This window comes from Rhipicephalus microplus, chromosome 3, assembly GCF_043290135.1.
Source record: "Rhipicephalus microplus isolate Deutch F79 chromosome 3, USDA_Rmic, whole genome shotgun sequence".
In the NCBI taxonomy this organism is placed as follows: domain Eukaryota; kingdom Metazoa; phylum Arthropoda; class Arachnida; order Ixodida; family Ixodidae; genus Rhipicephalus; species Rhipicephalus microplus.
Genome location: NC_134702.1, coordinates 31,043,508 through 31,065,156, shown reverse-complemented (window position 1 = coordinate 31,065,156; position 21,649 = coordinate 31,043,508). Strand labels below are relative to the sequence as shown.

Genomic DNA, 21,649 nt, shown 5'->3' with positions numbered 1-21,649 from the left:
TCATTACAACAATTATACAATACTATACATCACATCACCGTAACAAACATTTTGACACGCTCGACATACAGTTGTGACACAGGACAACAACCACATTAACTTAACATATAGCGCTGTCAAACACATTCCGATTTGACCTCAGCACCTAACCTGTGCATTTCGAGCGGCGCTTGCGCCCTTTCTTGTGGTGCTCTCTCGATCTCTTCTTATTATTTTTGCGCGTTTTGTTCCGGCGAGCCCCTTCCAACGACGGTATCTGAGGCGGCGTCTCAGCCATCATTGTCACTTCTGACGCTGCTAACGGGTCATGACGCTCAACCGATCCTGCCCGGTTATTCACCCGCTTGTTCACGTCCCGACATTTGGCCTGGCTGGCCAACTCTGTCTCCTTTACACTGTCGGTCTGTTGAGGTCGTGCCGACGTAAGTCCAGTTGCTTGGCCCGTGAACTCATTCAACACCATCATCTTCTCATTCGCTGTCTCTTGCGCCGCGGCTTCACCTTGGGCTCTAGTGAGATCCGTCACGGGCTGCTCCTCCACTGTATCTCGCGGTCGCTGGGTTGGCGAGGGCTCTATCTTAGGGTCTTCTCCCAAACATTCTGGATCATTCGGTCCTCGCGCCCCTTCGATGTTTCCGATGACAAGGTCGTACAGGGGGGTCGTCATGCATAAAGCAGTAACCTTCCCGCTGAAGTACGGGGTTTCAACCTCAATTTCTGCTTCGGGAAGCATCCGAACCGTACGGTCAATTAGGCAAACCGGTTTCGTTTTGCCTGTTAACTTACTTTCTTGTAGCAGATTTCTCCGCACGATAACAGTGGAGCTGCCGGTATCTCTTAACACCGTAATCTTTTTGTCCGCAACTTTTCCAGGCAGCGTTGGCATTCCCTTCGAAACCCCGGTTGGATGTTTTGCCATTACCGCACCCACAATAGGAATTTTCTCCCCACTTTTCAACTCTACGAATCCATCTGTGACGGCATTATTACCGGATTTCGGTGCCGCTTGCACACAGGATACCTGGTGAGTTTGACTCACTCTGTTTCGACTTGCGTCTGCTTTGTGCCCAGTCTGACCACACTTGAAACATTTCACAACCGTAGGGCTCGTAAAGATCGGTCGACAGTTTTTCGCGCGATGACCCACTCGGTTACACAGAAAACATCGCGGAATGCTCTCCGGTGCACGCTTCTTTTCTTCGGGAGCCGATTTCTTCGAATCTTCAGGACACTCCTTCTTGACCCTGGCCAAATTAGTTCCACCTCGCGCTTCCAAGAATTTATCAGCCAATTCGAGCATGCCTTCAAGTGACTCAGCCTTCCTCTCTTTCAAGTACAGCGACAGGCTTGGGTGGCAACTAGTAAGAAATTGTTCTTTAATTAGGAGCTCTCTAAGTTCATCGTACTCCTGCGCTGTCCCTGAAAGTTCAATCCATCTGTCGAAATAATGGCAAAGTCGGGCGGCATACTGCGTAGCCGTCTCACCATCAGCTGGCTTTCCTGTCCGAAATCTGTCCCGGAATCCTTCCACAGTAAATCTAAATCGCTTCAGCAAAGCAGCTTTCACCTTTGCATAGTTGGCTGCATTGGTCGGTGTCAGCCTACCGTACACACTGAGCGCTTCACCACTCAAGCAAGTACTCAAAGTAGTTGCCCATTGATGTTCCGGCCAATTCTGGCTCCTTGCAATCGTCTCAAATCTGTGAAGGTACGCGTCAAGGTCGTCCTTCCTTTCATCAAACGCTACGAGCAGCTTGCTTGGGTTCAAGCGGACGCCATGATCTTCCCGTTCGCTACTTTCAACTCTAGCTTGGACGGTAAGTTCACTTCGCTGTTGCAAACGGAGCCGCTCGAGTTCCATCTCGTGCTGCCGCTGCCGTTCCCTTTCCTCTCTTTCTTCTTACAGTTGTCGCTCCTTTGCCTCTCTTTCTTCTTTCAGCTGTCGCTCCTTTGCTTCTCTTTCTTCTCTCGCCCTTTCAGCTGCCAACCTCTCTCGTTCCAACTCAGCTGCTTTTTCTTCCTTGGCTCTCCCTTTTCTTCTTTTTCCTTCTGGGTGACCCACTTCCGTAGTTCGGCGCCAGAAAGACCCATCTTCTCACCAAGAGTGACTAACTTTTCGAGATCCATTGTGTCTCGCAAATAAAACCTTGCCGCGTGCAAAAAGTATCTGCCTAAATCAGTCTATCGGAACACTCCACTGCACTCGTTAACGAGAACACAGAGCAACACACAAAATCGTTCCGATAGCACTATCAACAACTCGAGGCTCTTTCTCACTTCTTTGGACACACTGTGCACCAAAAGGTCCTGTTGCGGACGCCAGATTAATTGTCACACAGGTACAAATAATTAAGGAGGCGATCGCCGGGCTAATTCCAAGGGCCGAGGTATCGGCCCCCCGAACCGCACCACGAAAGCGTGGACAATTTAGAAGTGGTCCTATTTGGCGCGCCAGCGGACGCCGGCTGTGGCCCAAAGAACAAGTCAGAGCCGAGAGTTGATAAACAAACGAAATTATATTCTCAATAATTGCAGATCAAAACAACACACAAGTATGCACTCTCCACGATAGTTGAGTACAATATATCACCAAACAAACAACGTACTACACAGTACAATCAGCCACACTCGAAACAACGGACACAGACAACAATACGCACTACAATGCAGTCGCATGCATTGAACAACCAAGACACTTAAAGACTTAAGAGACAGGAAACCTATTCAGTCCAAAGTTCTTGGAACAAAAGTCTGGATGATACTCTTCCGAGAATCACTCACTCAAAGTCCAGCGTTGTTGTCGTTCCGCTGCCCTCGAAGTTTCTCTTCCAGGAAACCTCACGTCTTCAATAGGCCACTCTCCAAGCTTCAAACTTCTTTGCCGGAAACACGTCGGCTTCAGTCACGCAGCCGTTGCTACGCGTCTTCGCTCGATAGCGGTAAACACACACTCTTGCCTGTAGCTCGAGTCGTCACCCCTCAGGTGGAAATCCTCTTCTTCTCCTGCTTTGTCTCCACGGACAAAACCTTCACCGACTACCCGGCGGAATCCCTACGCGCTCTGGCGCTAACTTCCGTCTTCTCCTGATCTCTTACCTCGGCTGCTCGATTAAATACCCTCCACGCGAGATTCCAGAAGGTTCTCGTCATTTCGTCGGCGCAATACGCAGCGAAGGTTGGGGAGAGGGCGAGACGGTTCGAATGCTGGCCGCGACAGATGACTCAACCCGGCTTCAACCACTCCCCTTTCCATCTAGAAAGTTCGAGTGCTTGCTCGGCCGCCGTTGTGGGGTGAGGAGGTTCGTCGGCATCTAGAAAGTTCGAGTGCTTGCTCGGCCGCCGTTGTGGGGTGAGGAGGTTCGTCGGCAAATCTACGCTTCCGAGGGAGGGAGTCGCGCCCAGGTAGTCTGGATGTTTGTTTTCCCTTTTTTTTTAATCGTTGACCTCGCGGCGTCACTCCGGCGTTTCATCGCGAGGAGTTGGCGGCGCGCTCTTTTTGAGCGCTCGTTCTGTGACATCAGCTAGCTGAGTTTTGCAAGCTTCGTCTACGATGTCTAATTTCTCTATGTTCAGCACTCTATGCTTTTGTCCCAGCTTCGGCATGACGCAAGTACGAAGCAAAACAAGCACACATACACAACACTTGAAAAACGACGCGAGAGCTGTACGGCACGGATCAACCAGAGAACATCTATGCACGGCGCCAAAGGAACAAAGAAAGCAAAGGAAGCGCACACCGTGTTTGCGTGTTTGTGCAAAGCTTCATCGCGTAAACAACACCAGAGGCCTAGCCGGCCGAGTGCTTCTTGTTGCAGAAAAATCCAAGAGATGGCGCTCACCAACACAGCCGCAATGAGGGAGATAGGTTACATTTTAGATTCAGTAAGGAAAAATCAGCAGTCATGATTTTTAATGATAACGAAGGTAGTGAGCTTAGAATACAGGAGGTCACGCTAGAGATAACAGATAAATACAAATATCTGGGCGTATGGATAAGCAATGGGACCGAGTACCTAAGGGAACACGAAATATACGTGACGACTAAAGGTAACAGGAATGCAGCAGTGATGAAAAATAGGGCACTGTGGAATTACAATAGGTATGATGTTGTGAGAGGAATGTGGAAAGGGGTCATGGTTATTGGGCTGACGTTCGGCAATGCGGTCTTGTGCATGAGATCAGAAGTTCAAGCAAGATTGGAAATTAAGCAACGTGGAATAGGTGGGCTTGCTTTAGGAGCTCACGGGAATACACCAAATCAGGGAGTACAAGGTGATATGGGATGGACATCATTAGAGGGCAGGGAAGCTAGCAGCAAGATAAAATTTGAGAAGCGATTGAGAGAAATGGGGGAGGAGCGTTGGGCTAGGAACGTTTTCGGCTACTTGTACATGAAGAATGTCGATACAAAATGGAGGAAGCGAACCAGGACATTGACTGGTAAATACTTAGAAAACAGCAAGTGGCCAAACCAAAAAGAACTATCAGTTAAGAAGAAAGTGAAGGAAATGGAGACTGACATGTGGAGAATCGGCATGATTAAGAAGTCCGCACTAGAGATCTATTGAACTTTTAAGCAGGAAATTGCCAAAGAAAGGATCTATGATAATACTCAAGGTAGTTCTCTACTATTTGAGGCCAGGACGGGAGTATTGCGAACCAAGACATATCGGACCAAATACGAAGGGGTAGACACAGTATGCAGTGCGTGTGGAGAGGAAAAAGAAACTTCCGAACACTTGATAATGCTCTGTAGAGGGCTTCACCCTATAGTTCAGGATGATGGCGCAGAGTTTTTCGAAGCACTGGGGTTTAGGGACAGGGAGGGCAAAATAGACATTAAGCGGGTAGACTTAACTAGAAGGAGGTTATTTGATTGGTGGCTAAAGTCAAGGCACGAATGAAAATTAAACCCTTCACTGCAAAGTACAAATCCTCAATCTCACTATTTAAAGAAAAAAAAGATAAATCTAATAGTTAGTTTACTAAGTATTACGGATAAGTGGCGTTAGCCGCCGCCCGATCTAAAGGGTACAGCCACATCCATCCATCCAACCATCATCATCAACACAAACAAGCGAGGCGTGTTTTGATCTCTGGGGCTTGCTGTTCTGTTGGGACGCCCAGTGGGGGACGACATGCCACGGCGAGTGCGCAACGAAAATGGGAAAAACTACTTATTAACCGATACATACGCGATAAGCTGGTACGGCTTATGCGAATACAAAATGCGTTATGTTCAATGGCCGCCGAGTCGGGGATTTGACTTCACTACTTCACCTAGAACAAGAACCAAGTATGGAAAACAAAGTATTGCTTACCAGGTACCTCAGGTTTTAAATACCTTTGCAGATCAATTGAACTTTAGGGCTAGTAGTACGACTTTCAAGAAACAAATAAAGAACTTATTCATAACCACCGGTCTACACTATCGAAACTACGTAATGGAGTCTCATGCCTCTGCAAATGCTTAAATTGTTCATAAACTTCTATGTCAATTATACGAGTGTATACAGCGGAATTCATTGTATCCGCATGCATTTTGTGTCTGTTTTTGAGTTGTTTCATTGATATTGTTTAGTTGTGAATTTTAACGAGAGTGACCTCTAATTCTTAAAATGTGTTATGTAAACTTCTTATGCTATTTATGTTTGAATTTTGTGTTTACAATTTCAGGTTGCTTGAAACCAATGTATTGAATATATATATTGTTTGTCAGTGCTGATGTCTAAGCTTTGCACTGTCACAGACTGCGGAGAGACAAGGGCCTTTGTCAGGCTGTTCGCCTTTAGCCCTTTGCCCCTGCAGTGAGCTCTGTATCCGGCTTACTGTAAATAAAAATACTACTACTACTACTACTTTTAAAACGAAACTACTGTTTACGCGGGTACGGTTTAACGTGGTTTCACTGTAGCAGCTTTTATGCAACGGCAAGCCTGAATTTCGCAAATAACTTGTAACACATACAAACAACCTACTGGAATGCCAATATAGTATACTCACGAAGAACACAACATATACAGTGTACTCCAAATGCCGCCTTGTCGATGTTCAACTCTCTATGAAAGTCCGTGTGAACAAGCTGCTGTAACATCCCCGCAGACCTCGATTGAAAGGATTGAGAGTTGAATGTCGACGGCCAAGCCAAGCCCTTATAAGAAGGAAAAGCTCTCCTCCTCATGACTCCGCATGGCCTTACTCTTGCCCAGCAGCACCACTGGCTCTATTTCGGGAGTAAATTCTAGGTTTTGCTCAGCGGCGAATAAGGTAACAGCGGGTGAGCGTCATGAGATGAAAATGGCTTTACCGGGGGTGCAAGCGACCCCACACTGTGGTTTCACATGTTGTTATATACTCTCTTACTGTGATTTGCTAGCTTTCTGGTCAGCTTGGGTTGTAGAGCAATGGCTCCAGAATTATGATCATCCTTCGTTCAACTCTCCTACCAGTCCAAACATGCTGGTAGAATAAGAAGCTTTCTTTCTGAGACATCTGTACATATTTCTTGTGTAGCTTTGTACGACAAACAAAAAGTTTATAATTCTTTCTTTACAGGTTGAACTGTGCACATATCCCATTGTCTTACACCACATTCATTGCGTGCGTCATTTGATCGCTCATGTATTATCACTCTGCCGTCATCTCTGTTACTATCTTCAGGTTTTCAGTAGGCCCTTAACCGCTTCGTTTTTCAGGTGTTTTCCTGTGTAAAAAGTTGCTTTTATTTTTGCTTGTTATTGAATATAGTATTGCACCTGAAAAGCATGTTTAGCTATATTAAAAAAATGAAGCATATATCAAGTCAAGTTAGGGTTTATTGTTTCATGGTCTATTAGTGTCTTTCACAAATTGCAAAATAAGGGCATCGTTCAGGAACATCAGTATCATTCTCTCTTCCACAATCAAGGCAAACATTGCTAACTGAATAATTACACCTGAAGAGCTGCACGGTGAGGATAGGCTTTCTTCGAGCAACCCACATATCAGCTTATTTGGACGAAGTTTTCTAAACACAACTAACAAGAAAAATGTGAAATGGCAGTTGAAATAAAAAGAATTCCCAAGCAAGGGCTGACTTTTATGAAGCAACCATTAAACGAGCTTGTAAACGTCCGAGTCTCGTTCAAAGCACCCATGGGGATATACTATCTCTAGTAAACAGGCCACACTCATGCAAAACTGTGTAGGCACAATTTGGCAAAGTCGAGCTTAGCTCGTCTAAAAAGGTTTTGGGGTTAAAGTCTGCACCTCTCTCATGTCTAAATGCTATAGCAACACACCTGAGGAGGTTTATTGTGTGTAAGCCTTCATGCAGCACTAATACAGCTTTTTCTTTTTGCAGCTTGTTGATGGGCATAAATATGTTTTTTATTGTTGTTATTTGCTTTTATAAAGAGCCATCAAATGGGACGGATCTTAACACACGAGCGGGATACCGAATTTGACATCAACAAGTGTTGAACATTTTTGAAAGAGCAGCAAAGTAGACGGGATGAATTTTTGAATTTTCTTAAGACTCGCAGTCACCATGTAGTATTGTCAGTCTTAAAAGGCCACTCATCAGGTTTCACAATTTTGAGCAGACAAGCGCAATGCGTAGACGAGGCATTCATGATCACGCCTGCCAAAATTTGCAATGCTATGCGCCGCGGAAATGGGTCAAATTTTAATATGAACAGTGCTCCCCCTCCCTTCTGCCGGAGCGCGCCCAGAGAATGAGGGCATGACGTGCACATATGAATGGCCCTACGTTCTTGGCAATGCAGTGACGTTGATTCTCTACGTAGATGACTCTGCTCTGACATTGCAAATAGTGGCACGTGACATGACGAAAATTATTTAGCTTGGCATGCGTAGTTTATGTAATTTGTTGCTTGAAGAGATTAATAAAGCTCTAGATAAATAATGAGATGCAATAAGGGAATGTGAGCGTCTTTTTTCAATTTTTCTCCCGTGAATTGCAACGAGATGCGGGGCTAATGTGTCGGCATTTCGCATGCGTTTGTGTACCCGCGGTCAGCTTATCGAGCAGACGACTGTCGTGGAACGCGCCTACGCGTTCACGCGCTCATTGTGCTCATCTATTCTACCACGTTTAAGCCAGTGTTTCCAAACCATCCCGCAGAAACAGGCCGAAGACCACGAAATATTGCTGGTCAACAAAGCAACGCCGCTCGCGTGCTCGGTGGTTGGACTTGTTAGGGCACGTCATGCGCACGTGACCTCTTGGTCAGATGCCGGAGAGGGTGGGGAAGAGATTTGGCTTGTGAAGGCTATGTGGAGGAGCCGCAAAGGTTTCGAGCTCGCCTCCTCTCATCCTCATTTCGCACTGCTTCAAAAAATTCGTTTTCTCCGCTCGTGATGAATCGATTCAAAAAATTTTTGTGGTAAAATGTTCCTCATCAAACACCCATTAACTTCCACTGCCTTACTAAAATTTAGTATGGGGCCTGGTGAGTGGCCCTTGAAAATTTCAGCATAGCTGGTTCACACATTTTTGTAGCAGTAGTTGCTCGATTTTATTTGTTGCGAAATTATTAAAGAACTGCTGCTAATTCAGAGTAGCTGTATAGACTTGAAAAAATTCGCTATATTTTCAGTTTGTTGTCTTTAGTGTGGATCTTATGATGGGTCACTGTGCCAATGTTGACGTGAAAAGCTGTCCGAGTGTATGCCATGTGAGCTGATATGTGCTGCTTCAATATACAGCGAGGAATTATGTTAACGTACTGTGTTTACTACATCAGAAAGCATTTGTTTCCTTGCTTATCGCGCAGGCACTGCTCAGGACCAGGGAGTGGCCTTTGCACTCAAGCAGGAGTGCTACAATCTCACCATGTCGGTCGACCTCAGGGTCATCCTCAATGGCAGCCTCAGTGTGGTCCTCACTGCTGGCAGCGCCGACAAGCCATCCCTGTACGGTGTCCACTACATCATGACTGACACCCACCTTGCCGTCGACGATCATGACGTCTACTACGGGATCGGTACCCAGCGCTCCTGGATGCACCTGACTCGCGACTTGGCCGTTGACCTGGTCAAGGGGCTCAGCTTCGGTCAGCGTAAGATGGCCGCTCGGCCTAGGAACCTTCGAGTCCACAGCATCGTCTTCCGGGGCTACGGCCTCGTCGACAACCTCACCCTGACCACAAGCGCACATGAGGCTCACTTTTTCGATGCAGCTGAGTGGCTTGTGCGCCACCAAGATGACACGGGCGGCTGGCCAATTCAAGTGACACGCCGCCTCTCGAATGGCATGCTGGAACTGGAACCCGGCTGGTACTCGGCTATGGCTCAAGGGCAGGCCATGTCGGTGCTGACGCGTGCCTACCTGACAACGGGAGAGAGGAGATACCTGGACGCTGCTCTGCATGCCACAGCCCCCTTCAAAGTGCGCGCCGAGACCCACGGGGTCATGACGACTTTTCTCGGCAAGTTTGTGTGGTACGAAGAGTACCCCACTGTACCTAGCTCGTTTGTGTTGAACGGGTTTATATACTCACTTTTTGGGCTTTATGACGTCAAGTCCACTTGCGGGGATGGAGCAGGTTCGTTGGAGCAGTGTAGGGACGCGGAAAAGCTTTTCCTAGACGGGATGGTTTCATTAAAACGAATGTTGCCGCTATTCGACACTGGCTCTGGAACGACGTACGACCTGAGGCACTTCTCGCTTGGCGTTGCGCCGAATCTCGCTCGTTGGGACTATCACACAACGCACATCAACCAGTTGCTTTATTTGGCAACCATAGACGATGATCCCATCTTCAAGACTACAGCCGATAGGTGGATACAGTACATGAAAGGATTTCGGGCACCACATAACTGAGTGCGGGGGGCAATGATCCTGCCATGAGTATGAGCTTGACAGGTCCTAGGGGGACAGTTGCGATTAGTTTTACACTGCTGATGACCACTGTCAGTTGCCTTGGTTGGCATTGGCTAAAAGAACGCAGGCCAGTGGCAAACAGCACATAACATGATGGGAGCGATTTTAAAGATCTTCAAAAAACGTAGGAGAGGTCTTTGCTCTGCAGTGAGCGTATTCTGGCTGCTGCTGCTGCTGATGATGATGATGAAGATGATGAATACAGCAAGGGAGAGGATTCAAAGTGTGGCGTCACGTTAGTTGACACTGTCTTTCAGATCACTGTCACTCAGATGATGTCCTGTCATCAGAATGTGGTCAATTGAACTGTGGCAACATTCTTGTGCGATTCTTATGGTGAACTTCATTCGTCGTTCTGGAAGAGCTAATTTAATCACTTGTAAATGACCGGTGGAAGAAGCCATTCTTTTTGTGACAAAAAATGTTTATGTTGCGAAAAAAAAAAAAGAATGTGCTATAGATCAACCACTAGAGTCGATCGATCTTTCAATATTCATTGGCCAGGCATTCAGTACAAAAGTAGCACATACTTGTTTTATGTTAAAACAGAATGTGGTTGGCTGCCTTCTCTTATATTGTGTGACAAATACTTGTGCCGTTGAGCTATGGTTAAATAGTTGAAGGAGTGCTGACACGAATTTAAAAGATTTTAAAATTCTTGCTCTAAATAAAAATGCTGGTGTTGAGAAGCCTGTAAAGGGTGTAAAGAGCAACACAGACTTTTTATTTGTGGCAATATATGCAAGTTGTTCATAAAAAATCTTTCTTTCAGTTAGCATTTGTCATTTGAAACAAATACATCTCAAACCCAAATTTATCCCACTGACAGCATTTGTCCTTAAGCAGTGCTAATTGCTTTAAATGAAAATCTTTTCTTTTCCTTCATGTTTCTTTCAGAAATTCAGAAGGAGTCTTACAGCATCTGTCTGTATGAAGCTTCCCCATTATTATTTTTCGAAATTTTAACATTGCTTTTTTGTGCCGCAATATTTTTTTAGTTATACCAGGACAATTCTGAAACAAATCTCTGGGAGGTCTTAGTAAGTTTCAGCACATGCGCATCTGTTAATCTCATCATATTAATAATAAGGACATTTAAGATAAATGAAAAGTGCCTGGGCTTTGAAGCATTGTAGCCTCAAATTTTCTTAACCATCATCAGAATCGAACAGAGTGAAATGTCAGTGTTGACTTTGTGTACTGGCGAAGCAATTCAGCTGACTCAACTGATCAATGTTACTACATAGCGTCACACATGCTTATGGCTCTTTTGAGAGAGACAGAACCGTGGCCGATGTGTGTCAATGAGAATATAATGTTGTTTTGATGTTCTCGGATTGAGCATCAACGCACTCCTCCATGTGTCAAACAGCAAGTTGGGAAAGTTTTTCCTGTGCATTTGTATAATGGGCCTTGATCCAGCCAAGCGCTGTTCACCCTTTGGCTCACTCTAGCGACATCACGTGTGTCATACGTGCGAAAAATCGCTTAGGTACGCTCTCAAAACAAAATCATCCACATGAGTTCTTGTGAGCGTGTGTATATATTCTGAACCGTGCACTCGAAGGGTAGTTCGGTGATCCCATGGGCACAATGAAATGCCATTGTCTTTCATCATTGTACTACTACTGACCTCGAGGCTGTTGTCGTAGCAGTCGACGCAAGATTGTTTGATCGCCAGCATTAGTGGCAGGATAGGAAGAAGACAGCTGATATTGCGAACATAGCCTCAAAGGCGAGGCCACTATAAGTATTTATAACTTTATTTATGTAAAACCGTGTTCATGTTCAGGCATGAAATGAGAGCTGCAGAAAGTTTGCCAAGTTTATGTGAGCTGGCGGAAAGACTAGATTAATTGTGCAGGACAAAAAAAATTTTACAAGCACGATCATTAAGATCCTAACATATAACAAGGCAGGTTGACTGTATATATCTCCATGTTTCATGAACTCAGCTGTTTAGTTGGCTGTCTTTCATGAACTTACGGAAAACCTCTTCTATCTGCTTGTACATGCAACTGAATTTCAAAGTTTCTGGTGTAGTATACCCGTAATTTTTCTAAGGCCTGTTTAGGGCTTTTTAAACATTTAGAAATAATAATTTTCTTTGCTGCCTTTAGAAGCTTAAATTTCCTTGTAATAGTATTACCATGTCTGGCAATTCGGGATGCTCTAACAGCAGGCTGTTAAATCATGTCACTGCCATGATTGGAGCCACCGTGGCTCAGTGAAACTGGATCTTCAAGCTACACATTTTATTCATTTGTAGAGAGGATTTGCATTTCGGGGTATGTCATGTACGCTGCCCCGTGTAACGTGGCACCTGCTGTCATTTGAAAAACACCTTGTAGGGTCAGTGCCTTGATTCGTTTGCATTGTAAGACTTTCAAGTGCGTCAATGCCTTCATGCGCTGGGCCTTTGCGTTTCGAGTCTACAACGACATGGGTTCGGTTGCTCACGATCGTCCACGGTGTGCATTAAGGCCATCAACTATCATGCTTGTCTTCAGCTTATGCTGACTATACTGAAATGCAAGGTGGCATCAGCATCTTGCACGAATGCTTCACGAGAGCTGGTCCTACTGCCGTGTTATTTATTTATTCATTGTTGCTTACAAATTGTTACTCCTGATGCTGTGTTCTTAGTAGCAGTTTGGGCATTGTGCTCTAGGCACAATGCGTCAATGTGGTGAAATTGAACAGGGCTGTTCATTTCTCATGCACTAGCCACATCATGCAAGGCCGTAACTGTACTTATTTATGGAAAACTTCCTGGAGTGCCCAACTCTTTTACAATGTTACGGCACTTTGATTTTTAACTGTCAAAAAAAAATCGATTGCCTATTCATAGTATTAGAGGAGAACTCCGTGCTTACGCTTCTGATTTTTCATATTTCGTAATGAAAGATTAGATATCAAAATTAATGTGATCCCTCTTACGTGAGATTTTGTTGTAACATGAATTTAAGGCATTTGTTCTGATAATGAGGCATAGGGCCACGACCTCCTTCGCTCATACATTGAAAATATGCACAAATGAATGTATCTATTTTACTAATCTAAAACTTATCCCTGACAAAGATTAGTCTTCCCCATCACTATCGCCAATTTACATTGTAGCCACTACGAATTTCTCAAAGCCAGCACGTCACGTGTGCGCACACTCTGCCAGGAGAAGTGCAACGCTGTGTACATAGAACGTATACTGTAAAGTCGCAACTCACTGGTTTCGAAGGCACCATGCCATAACGCACATCTTTGTTTTTATTGCTTGTCTTTACTTTCCACGCCTTTATGATGGAAGCCTTCACTCAAGGCATCACACTTGGTGTTTCATTTGTCATCATTTTCACGTTGTATCTAATCAGACACTGGTCGATGCGCTCTGCTTTTTTCATTAAGAGACATCATCCAACGTGAGGGCTTCCTCGCATGTCTGTCAGGCTTGAAGCTGTTTTCTTTCGCAGTACCTATATAATGTCGTTTTGTAGTGGTGATGCACACGGTTGATCTGCCAGTCATTCAAACCAAACACTTCTTTTTTGGGGGGGCATTTATATTTGAATCCTCAGTGAAATGTTAACTTTGTTTTGTTCGCCCAGACATATACGATGCGCGGATCAAAGATATTGGCTCATGCGGTATGCCGCAGGATGCTATATTATGGCTGAAAAATTGTTACTATAGATATCGGAATTTGTGATCTACAAGTGCTGGCTAGCAGCTCATAAGGAGTACTGCACCGTATTTCATACTGCATTGTGTACCAGCTAGGTAACCATCCTGAGTGCTAGTAGTTTTTAAAATCTAGGTAGTAACATTAAAAGCGTTGAAGTGCATCAGTTACTACGTCAAATTTTTTGCAAGTAGATTATGTTTGATTTTGTAGTGATACATCATGTCATTCCTGTAGAGTTCAGGTCAGTGTCGATAGTGTTTTTCTTTTTGGAGAGCTAGTAAACCATTCTCCAACTTCTTTTTTTGTTTACACCTTCCAAACATGCTCACTAATTTGTGCAGTAGACGACAGTGATCACATTTTGCAAATACTATGGCACTGTACACGACGCAAGCACTCCATTAAAAAGAAAGCAATTGCAGCACTTTTTTACTACACCTGTCCAATCCTCCTTGTATGTGCAGTGACGAAATGTTGCCTATAGGCAACACTATTCACCACTAAGCTTGTTGGCTGGTCCTTTGTAATACGAAACGGCTCCGTGGCCCTGCAGTAATGCCGCTTTGAGCGCACAGTCTGCATCTTCATTTTCCTGTGCTGCTCTATGGCAACTTCATTTTGTAGAGCCTGAGACTGCCGCCTCAAGTGGTATTGCCCGAACAAAAGCCTCCGACATGAAGAGGCATCTCGCTACTTTTACCACTAGGGAAGGGTTCATACCTCACCAGTGCCTCGTACTCGCACTGCGCTTCGTCCCCGTGCCGCTATGACACGTGCACACAGGGAGGCAAGCCTTGCCCGATCATTGGCCGTACATCGACGTCGTAATCACTGACGTTGTGTTACATTGACAAAGTGGGCGTAGTCACGAATAAGAGCTATGCCAACCCCTCCCTGCTGCAAGGGAAGGGTAGGAAGGGCGAGTGAGAAAGCTAACGAGCCAACACGCACCGTTCTATACCCTGTAACTTCTTTAACGCAGCACTTATTCGCAAAGTTTTAGTGGCAGCATGTTTACATTATACAAGTGTCAGTTATTTTTTCATTAGATATTTTGGACCACAAAGTTGTTTACTGGCCTTTTAATGGCTGATGCTGTGTTGTCAGTCTTGCAGTTAGTGACTTACGTTTGTATGCATTTCACTGAACAAGTTTTCATCTCGGTTTTCTACTCAGTTGAAATCCAAAATGTAATTCTTCAGCATAAGCGTGACTGAGAAACATTGAAATTACCCCATCTCTCACTTTGTGCCGCTGACAAACAATGCAAGCTTGAGTTGAAAGCTCTCCTTAGCAGAAACCAACAAGAAATTCTCACATGCATTGCACAGTCCGAAATTTCACTTTAACCATGACAGGTGAATTCGCTTTGTAGTTTTTAGGCTTTCAGCAAGAAGCAGTGTTGTTAGATACAGCCTGTAAAGTAGAACAATGCTCACCATTTTTCATGGGACCACGAAAGAAACGTCTTTCAAGCAGGTAGTAAGCTTTTATAGTAGGGGGTGGTTGTATTTAGTTAAGACAAGATTTATGCAACAAATATGTAGCTTTGGACAGTACTACTCATTTTTAGTGCTGGCAACCGTTCTGGCAGCAGACTTAGCAACATGAACTCTCCAAATCTTTGGCTATTAACATCTGTTTAATTACTTATCTTTTTAGTTATCTGCTTCTTGCTTGTTTGTGTTGTTACAAGGGAGGTAGCTGGCAGTTAAATGTAGCAAAAACCTGCCAAAATGTCAAAGGAAATTGACTGTAATTTGACGTATTGGCACCTGTACGGGCCGCTTGTTTTTGATGAATAGCAAAGCCAATTTGTGTAACTCATTCTTATGATTAAGGTGCCTGTTGAAGTGGGTTGTCAGCTATTCCATTCTTAGATTGAGATTGCTCGTTTGAGTCACTGCTGTGGTGGCCACACTTTGAAGTGTGACAGAATACGAAGACCTGCAAAAACCACAGCTTGGTTGCACTATAAGGAGACTTGAGGACACAGATCTCAAATACATGGCTCACGAACGTTTTGCTGGCGGCTTGGCCTGCACATCACTGGCTTTTTCCACATCTTTGTTTTATTTTTAATTATGTTGATGAGCTACACAGTCATAACTGGTCTGAAGTATTTCTCTTTTATGAGGCATCCCGTGCATTCATGATGTGTTCATGAAATGGGCACTTATATCAAGAAGGAGTTCATATTTCTTCTCCCCTCATGTCTTTCACTCCCCCATAAAGCTTCACCATGCTCCCCTATAGGTTGCGGAAAAAGGCGTCTTTCCCAGTCTCAAACCACTATCGGGCATAGCAGTAAACGGCACGTTGCACAATATTCGGAAGTACTAGCAGTACAAATGGGTTGATAGAAAATGCAGCCATGGTTGATGCCTCTTGACAATGTTCGGCTGTATCCAGGTTTGCAGGCAACAGGAATAAACTTGAAAGCTTTCTTGATGTTGCCATGCTTGAAATGAGCAGCCCTGCTATGAATGCCATGTGAATGCCGACCTGCTTGTTTTGCTTCCAGCGTCAGCTGCTCCTCTCCGAGCCCCTGCTCGCACGTTTCACATTTCCGATGCAAGGAGAGCACAGTCTTCCAAAAGTGCACATGCGGGTCGGTTTTATGCGTACACAGCGAAAAATAGTAACTTGCGTAGTTGGCATCTCAGTGGTGCATCTAAAGCCTCCATTTATCTATGTGTGTGTGTGTACTTGTGTGTTTTTGTGTCCCCGAAGTTCATTCAATTTGTTTCATGGCTTTCATTTTGTACATTACTCGTGTGAATTTGGATCAGCCTGCTTGCTGTGCATCCGTGCTATATCAAAGTGCATCAGTGTGTCCTTGTTTTTTTGACAGGCGTCGATTTTGTAGCTACCAGGGATAAAGTTAGTTTATGCATTCGTGTCTAGGTGGTTTAGGGAAGGTAGAAAACGTACATCAGTGGTAGTCGCGTTTCATCTTGATCGCATCTTTTTCAAAGATGCACTACGGTATGCTGTGCTCAAAGGGGGCACAGCTGCTCAGCCATTTTGCATTCCAGCCATTATGGCACAGTACGAGTCTAAGCTGTCACAACCATAAAAATAGGAACCGTGATCTTCCAATTCTTTTGGAGTACCTTGAGCCACATACCTAAGCAAAAGGAGCACAACCAAGCTTGGTTGGCAATCGTTACATGTTGTACTCTTATAGAAATTCATAAATAATGAATAATTTTGTCATTGAAGGGGCTCATATTAAATGCTGGAGAGCAACAACTTCTTACGCCACAGTGACTGATGCAATTACAGAGACAGGCATCTTAAAGTCAGCAAAAGCACTGCGACTTTTAAAAGGCTGGGATATCATATTAAGGTAACTTAACAGATGTGTGATTGGAGCTTGTTTTCATTTAATAATTACTCATCACTTTATCTGAAGGACATAAAAAGAAATGCAATCGTGCCATAGTGGGTATTACTAGGCACCTTAAAAAACTTATATTTCATATCAGGTAACTAATTGTTGCTTATCTATCTTTTACATGTAAGGCAATGTTTCACTCAACTCCAACCACTTGAAATCGGAATGAAGAACTCCTAAAACTGTATTGCATTCATTAAATGTGAATGTGTGTCCTTTTTCTTGAGTTTGCTTGTTCATTACTGTTTGAATGTAGTTACACCAACACAGATTGTTGTGTGCTTTATGGCAGGAATATAAAGCTTGCTGTCTGCATACATGTTGCCAGCTTTCAAGGTTTCGACCTCTCTCCCAGGGTCAGTTTTTTACCGTAAATTATTTGAATCTGCAAATCTGAAATAACATTCAATGTAAAAGACATACAGCAAGTCGTGAACTGTACGATATCAGGCATGATAATATCTTTTATATGACTTTAGAATGCTATTCTCGTAGAAATTAATCAAGCTTGAACCTCTTGCTATACAGCTTGCTGAAATGAAAACTGTCTGTTTGCCCAAAGAGTCTCACCTTTCATGGTGTCTTTTCTGATTTCTCGCTATCATTGCAGACAGCCCAAGCATTGTCTGTAGAGAGAAGGGCTAAAAGAAAAAAAAGGTTGCTAATACATGGTTAAGCATTTGCATTTTATAATATAATATATTTTTCCTTTATTTTTTTTTTCAAATTTCACATGAAAAAAAAAATGTTCTTCAACATTGCTGGCTCTGTAATCCATTCATGACTACGGGTTTAGCCAAAACGCAAAAATGCTCGCATGCTTACATTCTGGTGCTCTTCAAAGAATCCCAAAATTAAATCAAAATTAGTCTGCCATCCAATACTGTTGTATGTTTTGTAATCGAGTAGTTATCTCGGTATAATTTAATTTAGAGTTTACATTTTTGGACCATGCAATTTCAACTGCCTGTTTCTTTTTTCATTCTGTGACTAAACAATGTACAAGGCACCTCATTTGCATATTAGAGTGAACTGCACATCAGTATTGTTTTGAACACTTTATCATTTTGTTGGCATTGTTTGCATTTATATCGTTATTGAGCAAGCTTTCTTTGTTGTTTTGATTTGCCCAATCCTTGTTGCCTTTTCTTGTTTTGTTACCATACACTCTGTTCAGTTTGCGTCTATTTTGCACAGGGTTGACAGATAACCGAATCATGCTCGTGTCGTTTATAACTTTTTGTGCCTCCATGTTTGTTTGAAGTGCTTTTTATTGCAGACGTCTGCTCTTTGAGAAGGTACTGGTACTATCAAATCTACGTTGACTTCTCAGTTTCTGGCTCTAGATACAGAGGGAACACTCTATCCAGAAGTTCATGTCTAGAAAAGTGCCACTATGTGCTTTTGTTATTTTTTAAATCTGCCGCTACTTGTCCTTACTTGCTCTTCCTGGCAACAAAAAGACACTGCATTACTTCATTTATTCTTTTTGAAAATCGGGCTTCATCATCTGTATTAGGAAATTTGTAGTTACTGCTAATTAACACATTAATGTTTCTGTATTGATAGACATTTTTTTCTTTCCTAATGTTACATGATCAAAGGTAGCTCGTAACCACACCAACATTTTAATGAACATCACCCTCTGGAGACAGAAAATGTTGTTTTCGTTGTTTTTGTCATTGTATCTCTCCCTTTTCAATCTTCTTTGGAATGGCCTTTCCTTTTGCGTATATTTAAGTTTATGCATGTGCTACATGGCTGATACAGCATAGCAAAATTTTATCGAACAAAATGCATATCAAAGTCTTTACATAAGGCAGTTGGTTATCTGATTCATCTTCCAATAGTGTTATATGTAAATATTTGGCATCAGGACCTCACATATCATGCTTTCTCATTCTGTGTCCAAATATACAAATCAGTAGGGACATTCCACACTGTTGCAGTGTTGGGATCTTCAGACGTCAATTTGTCTCTTGGTGTGGGAATTTGTAAGATTGTTCAGGTTACATCGGTTTCACTTCCTTGAACCACTTCTCAACAAACATGTTATGTGTTTTAAGAATGAGTTCATATCCCAATGCTTCCCAATGTGAGGCGTGGACATTTTTTCTTCAATTTTTTCGTATACAGTATTTGTCTTTGTGAATGCAGATACCTACTGGGGTCATGATTTTAGCAATTTCTTTTACTTTTCTTACAATAGGTATGCTCTTTGCAAGGTACTCGTGTTTTCAGTCGATATTTTGTTTCTTATTACTAGTGCCATGTTCTCGCACTTTTTGAGAATGTCCTTTCTGTAGCCTTTACGTTAATCTCACTCTCTGTGAGTAAGCACATATGTTGGAACCGCATCAAATTCACGTACTCAGGGTCATATCATTCATGTCAAATGCTTTAAAACAGATGTGGGGTTTTCATTCTTTTTTTTTTTTTTGAAGCTTTTTGTCTTGCATAGCACTTTTTCTCTTTTACCGTAGCAAGTTCACTGTCATTGACATCGTTCTTGACAAAAAAGCATCATGTGTTCGCAAGCAGTTTTCCTCTACTCGCTTGTGTGCAGATTTAGTAGGGAACAATGGAATAGTGTAGCTGCAGTGTTTTACGCCATTACATTTATTAAATATCTGCACTGAAGCCAGCATTCACATGCCCTACCACCGTGCTGAATGTGGTACATGTCTCGTCCATCTAGTTCGCATTCTTTCCATCACTTTATGGTTGTGGTTCGAAACAGTAAATACGCTGTTTTATTAGTTGTTTTTATATTTATAGCCATATTTATTTTTGCTGTAAGGTGTTTTTTAATGGCAGCGGTATTCATCTCTGCTGTTGAACTCTTGGGAGGAGAGGAACCCCAGTGCTTGAACGTTTTAGTGCCCAGTTATTTGTTTTTTTTTTTTTTGCGACGTGTTACGCAGGAGACCAAGACATCTCAAAGTGTGTGTACAGTAGTATATTTGCTATGAGGTTTGAGCTCACGGGTAAGTGTTGTATACGTTTGTACTTACGACCCTATTGTAGACGAAACACCTTGGGATTGCAGGGAGTGCTTGCTTGCTGCATACTTCGAGCTACGACAATGTTTGCCGTGCATCATTGGGTATCGAACCAACGAACTGTTTAATTACACAGTGTTTATCTCATTGTAGAGTTGTGGTGAGATTGTAAGAACAAAAGTGTTCCATGTTTAGCCCTGAAGAAGTGTCTTTCACAAACCACAGCAGCTTCTTCTCGGTGTGTTTCGTTCGTTTTGTGGGCAATGAGAGTAATGTGGAATCGTAGTTTTCCTTTTCGTTGTATCCCCAGAAACGTTCTTTGCTGAGTGGGTAAAATCGAAATGCCGCTATCAGGCTTATCCAATGAGCTTAACTCCTTAACAGAGGCGCTTGTCTACAAAATCACCATGCCTTGGGGAGCATCTCTCCAATCGTGCGACCATTTAAAACGTACATCATCTCTCTAAACGTACATCACATTTAAAAGTTTAATTCAAGTGGTGCATATTTTCATTCAAGCATTACATGAGCTGCCTATTCTCAGTAAAGATAATGACTGGTGTGAGATGCTCGTTTACCAGGTGGCACCACTTTCTTCTTTTTATTTATAGAAGTTAAACTAGTGAGCACGTAGAGTAAGGAGTGTGACCATGTACATAGGAAAATTAGGGTTCAGGAACTGTTGAACGTGGCACAAAATGTGCCAAATGCCCGAATAGAGGGGATCTCTGAAAAGGCAAAAACCTAATGGACAGTGAAACTATTTGCTGCTTCAGCATAGTGATGACTCCAATAATAAATGTGTTTTGGAGGTCAACAATGATTCTGCCAGTGTTCCATGCTACAAGTTTTTTTTTTTGTTATTAGAGAGAAGTATCAAACAATGTTAAATAACTGTAATTACCTATTCTGCATCTATGTTCCACAAAAAAAAAAACAAGTCATTTTTGTAATTGAATACAAAATCTTGCGAAATCTCCCCAATGTATGGTTGTTCTGGGATAAAGAGCTCCCCTGATAAGGGGTTAATACTGTGTATTGTTCATCATGGGCTGGTGTGAAAAAGTGGGCAAATGCTACCATTTGTGTATGGTGCTTTAGCTCCTACTTTGTCCCGCAGTAATACAGTGTTTAAAGATTTCTAAACATTGGTCTTTGTTACTTGTACTTGTTGCTTAATAAGAATTTTTGGTGCCGTTAATAAATGTAAGGCAAGTTTTTGAATGTAGTGAAATTAGGGCTGTGTCAACACTGTCGTATAGATATCTACAATTTTTTGTTCTTTTTATATTGTGTTTAAGTGTGGCCTGGTAGTGTTGCCTTCTTTTTTCTGTCTATTGCTGCATCCTTGGCCAAAACCACATGTACCCCAGCAGGTGGATTTGCAAGAACAACAAGTGATCAGCATTTGGGGCCTCAGTTCTGCTTACTTTCGAATGGTGGCCATGTATTTAACCGTCTGCCTGAGGTGGTCTGAGACTTACGACAGATTGTTTTTAAAAAAGTGGCAGAGTATTTGTTAGAATTTGCTGGACAGATGTGTCTATGGATATTTCGGGAAATAAATGGTTGTGGAAAAGTGCACCGTCTGTCATTGTTTTCAACCGTTCATGTGCTGCAACCCATCAGTGGAGTAAAGAAAGTTTCTGGCAATAGTCCGTATGAGCACCTCTTACTGAGAC

General features: G+C 43.1%; 1 protein-coding gene across 1 annotated transcript in view; it reads left to right on the top strand.

Annotated features, from left to right (window-relative positions):
- The window catches only part of Hsepi (D-glucuronyl C5-epimerase), an 88,909-nt gene extending 67,363 nt beyond the window's left edge, over window positions 1-21,546 (top strand). Inside the window, exon 5 of the mRNA XM_075889177.1 lies at window positions 8,778-21,546. Coding sequence (XP_075745292.1) covers window positions 8,778-9,826 — 1,049 coding nt within the window. The 3' untranslated portion in view covers window positions 9,827-21,546. The remainder of the gene's footprint in view (window positions 1-8,777) is intronic.
- Window positions 21,547-21,649: the final 103 nt, after the last annotated feature.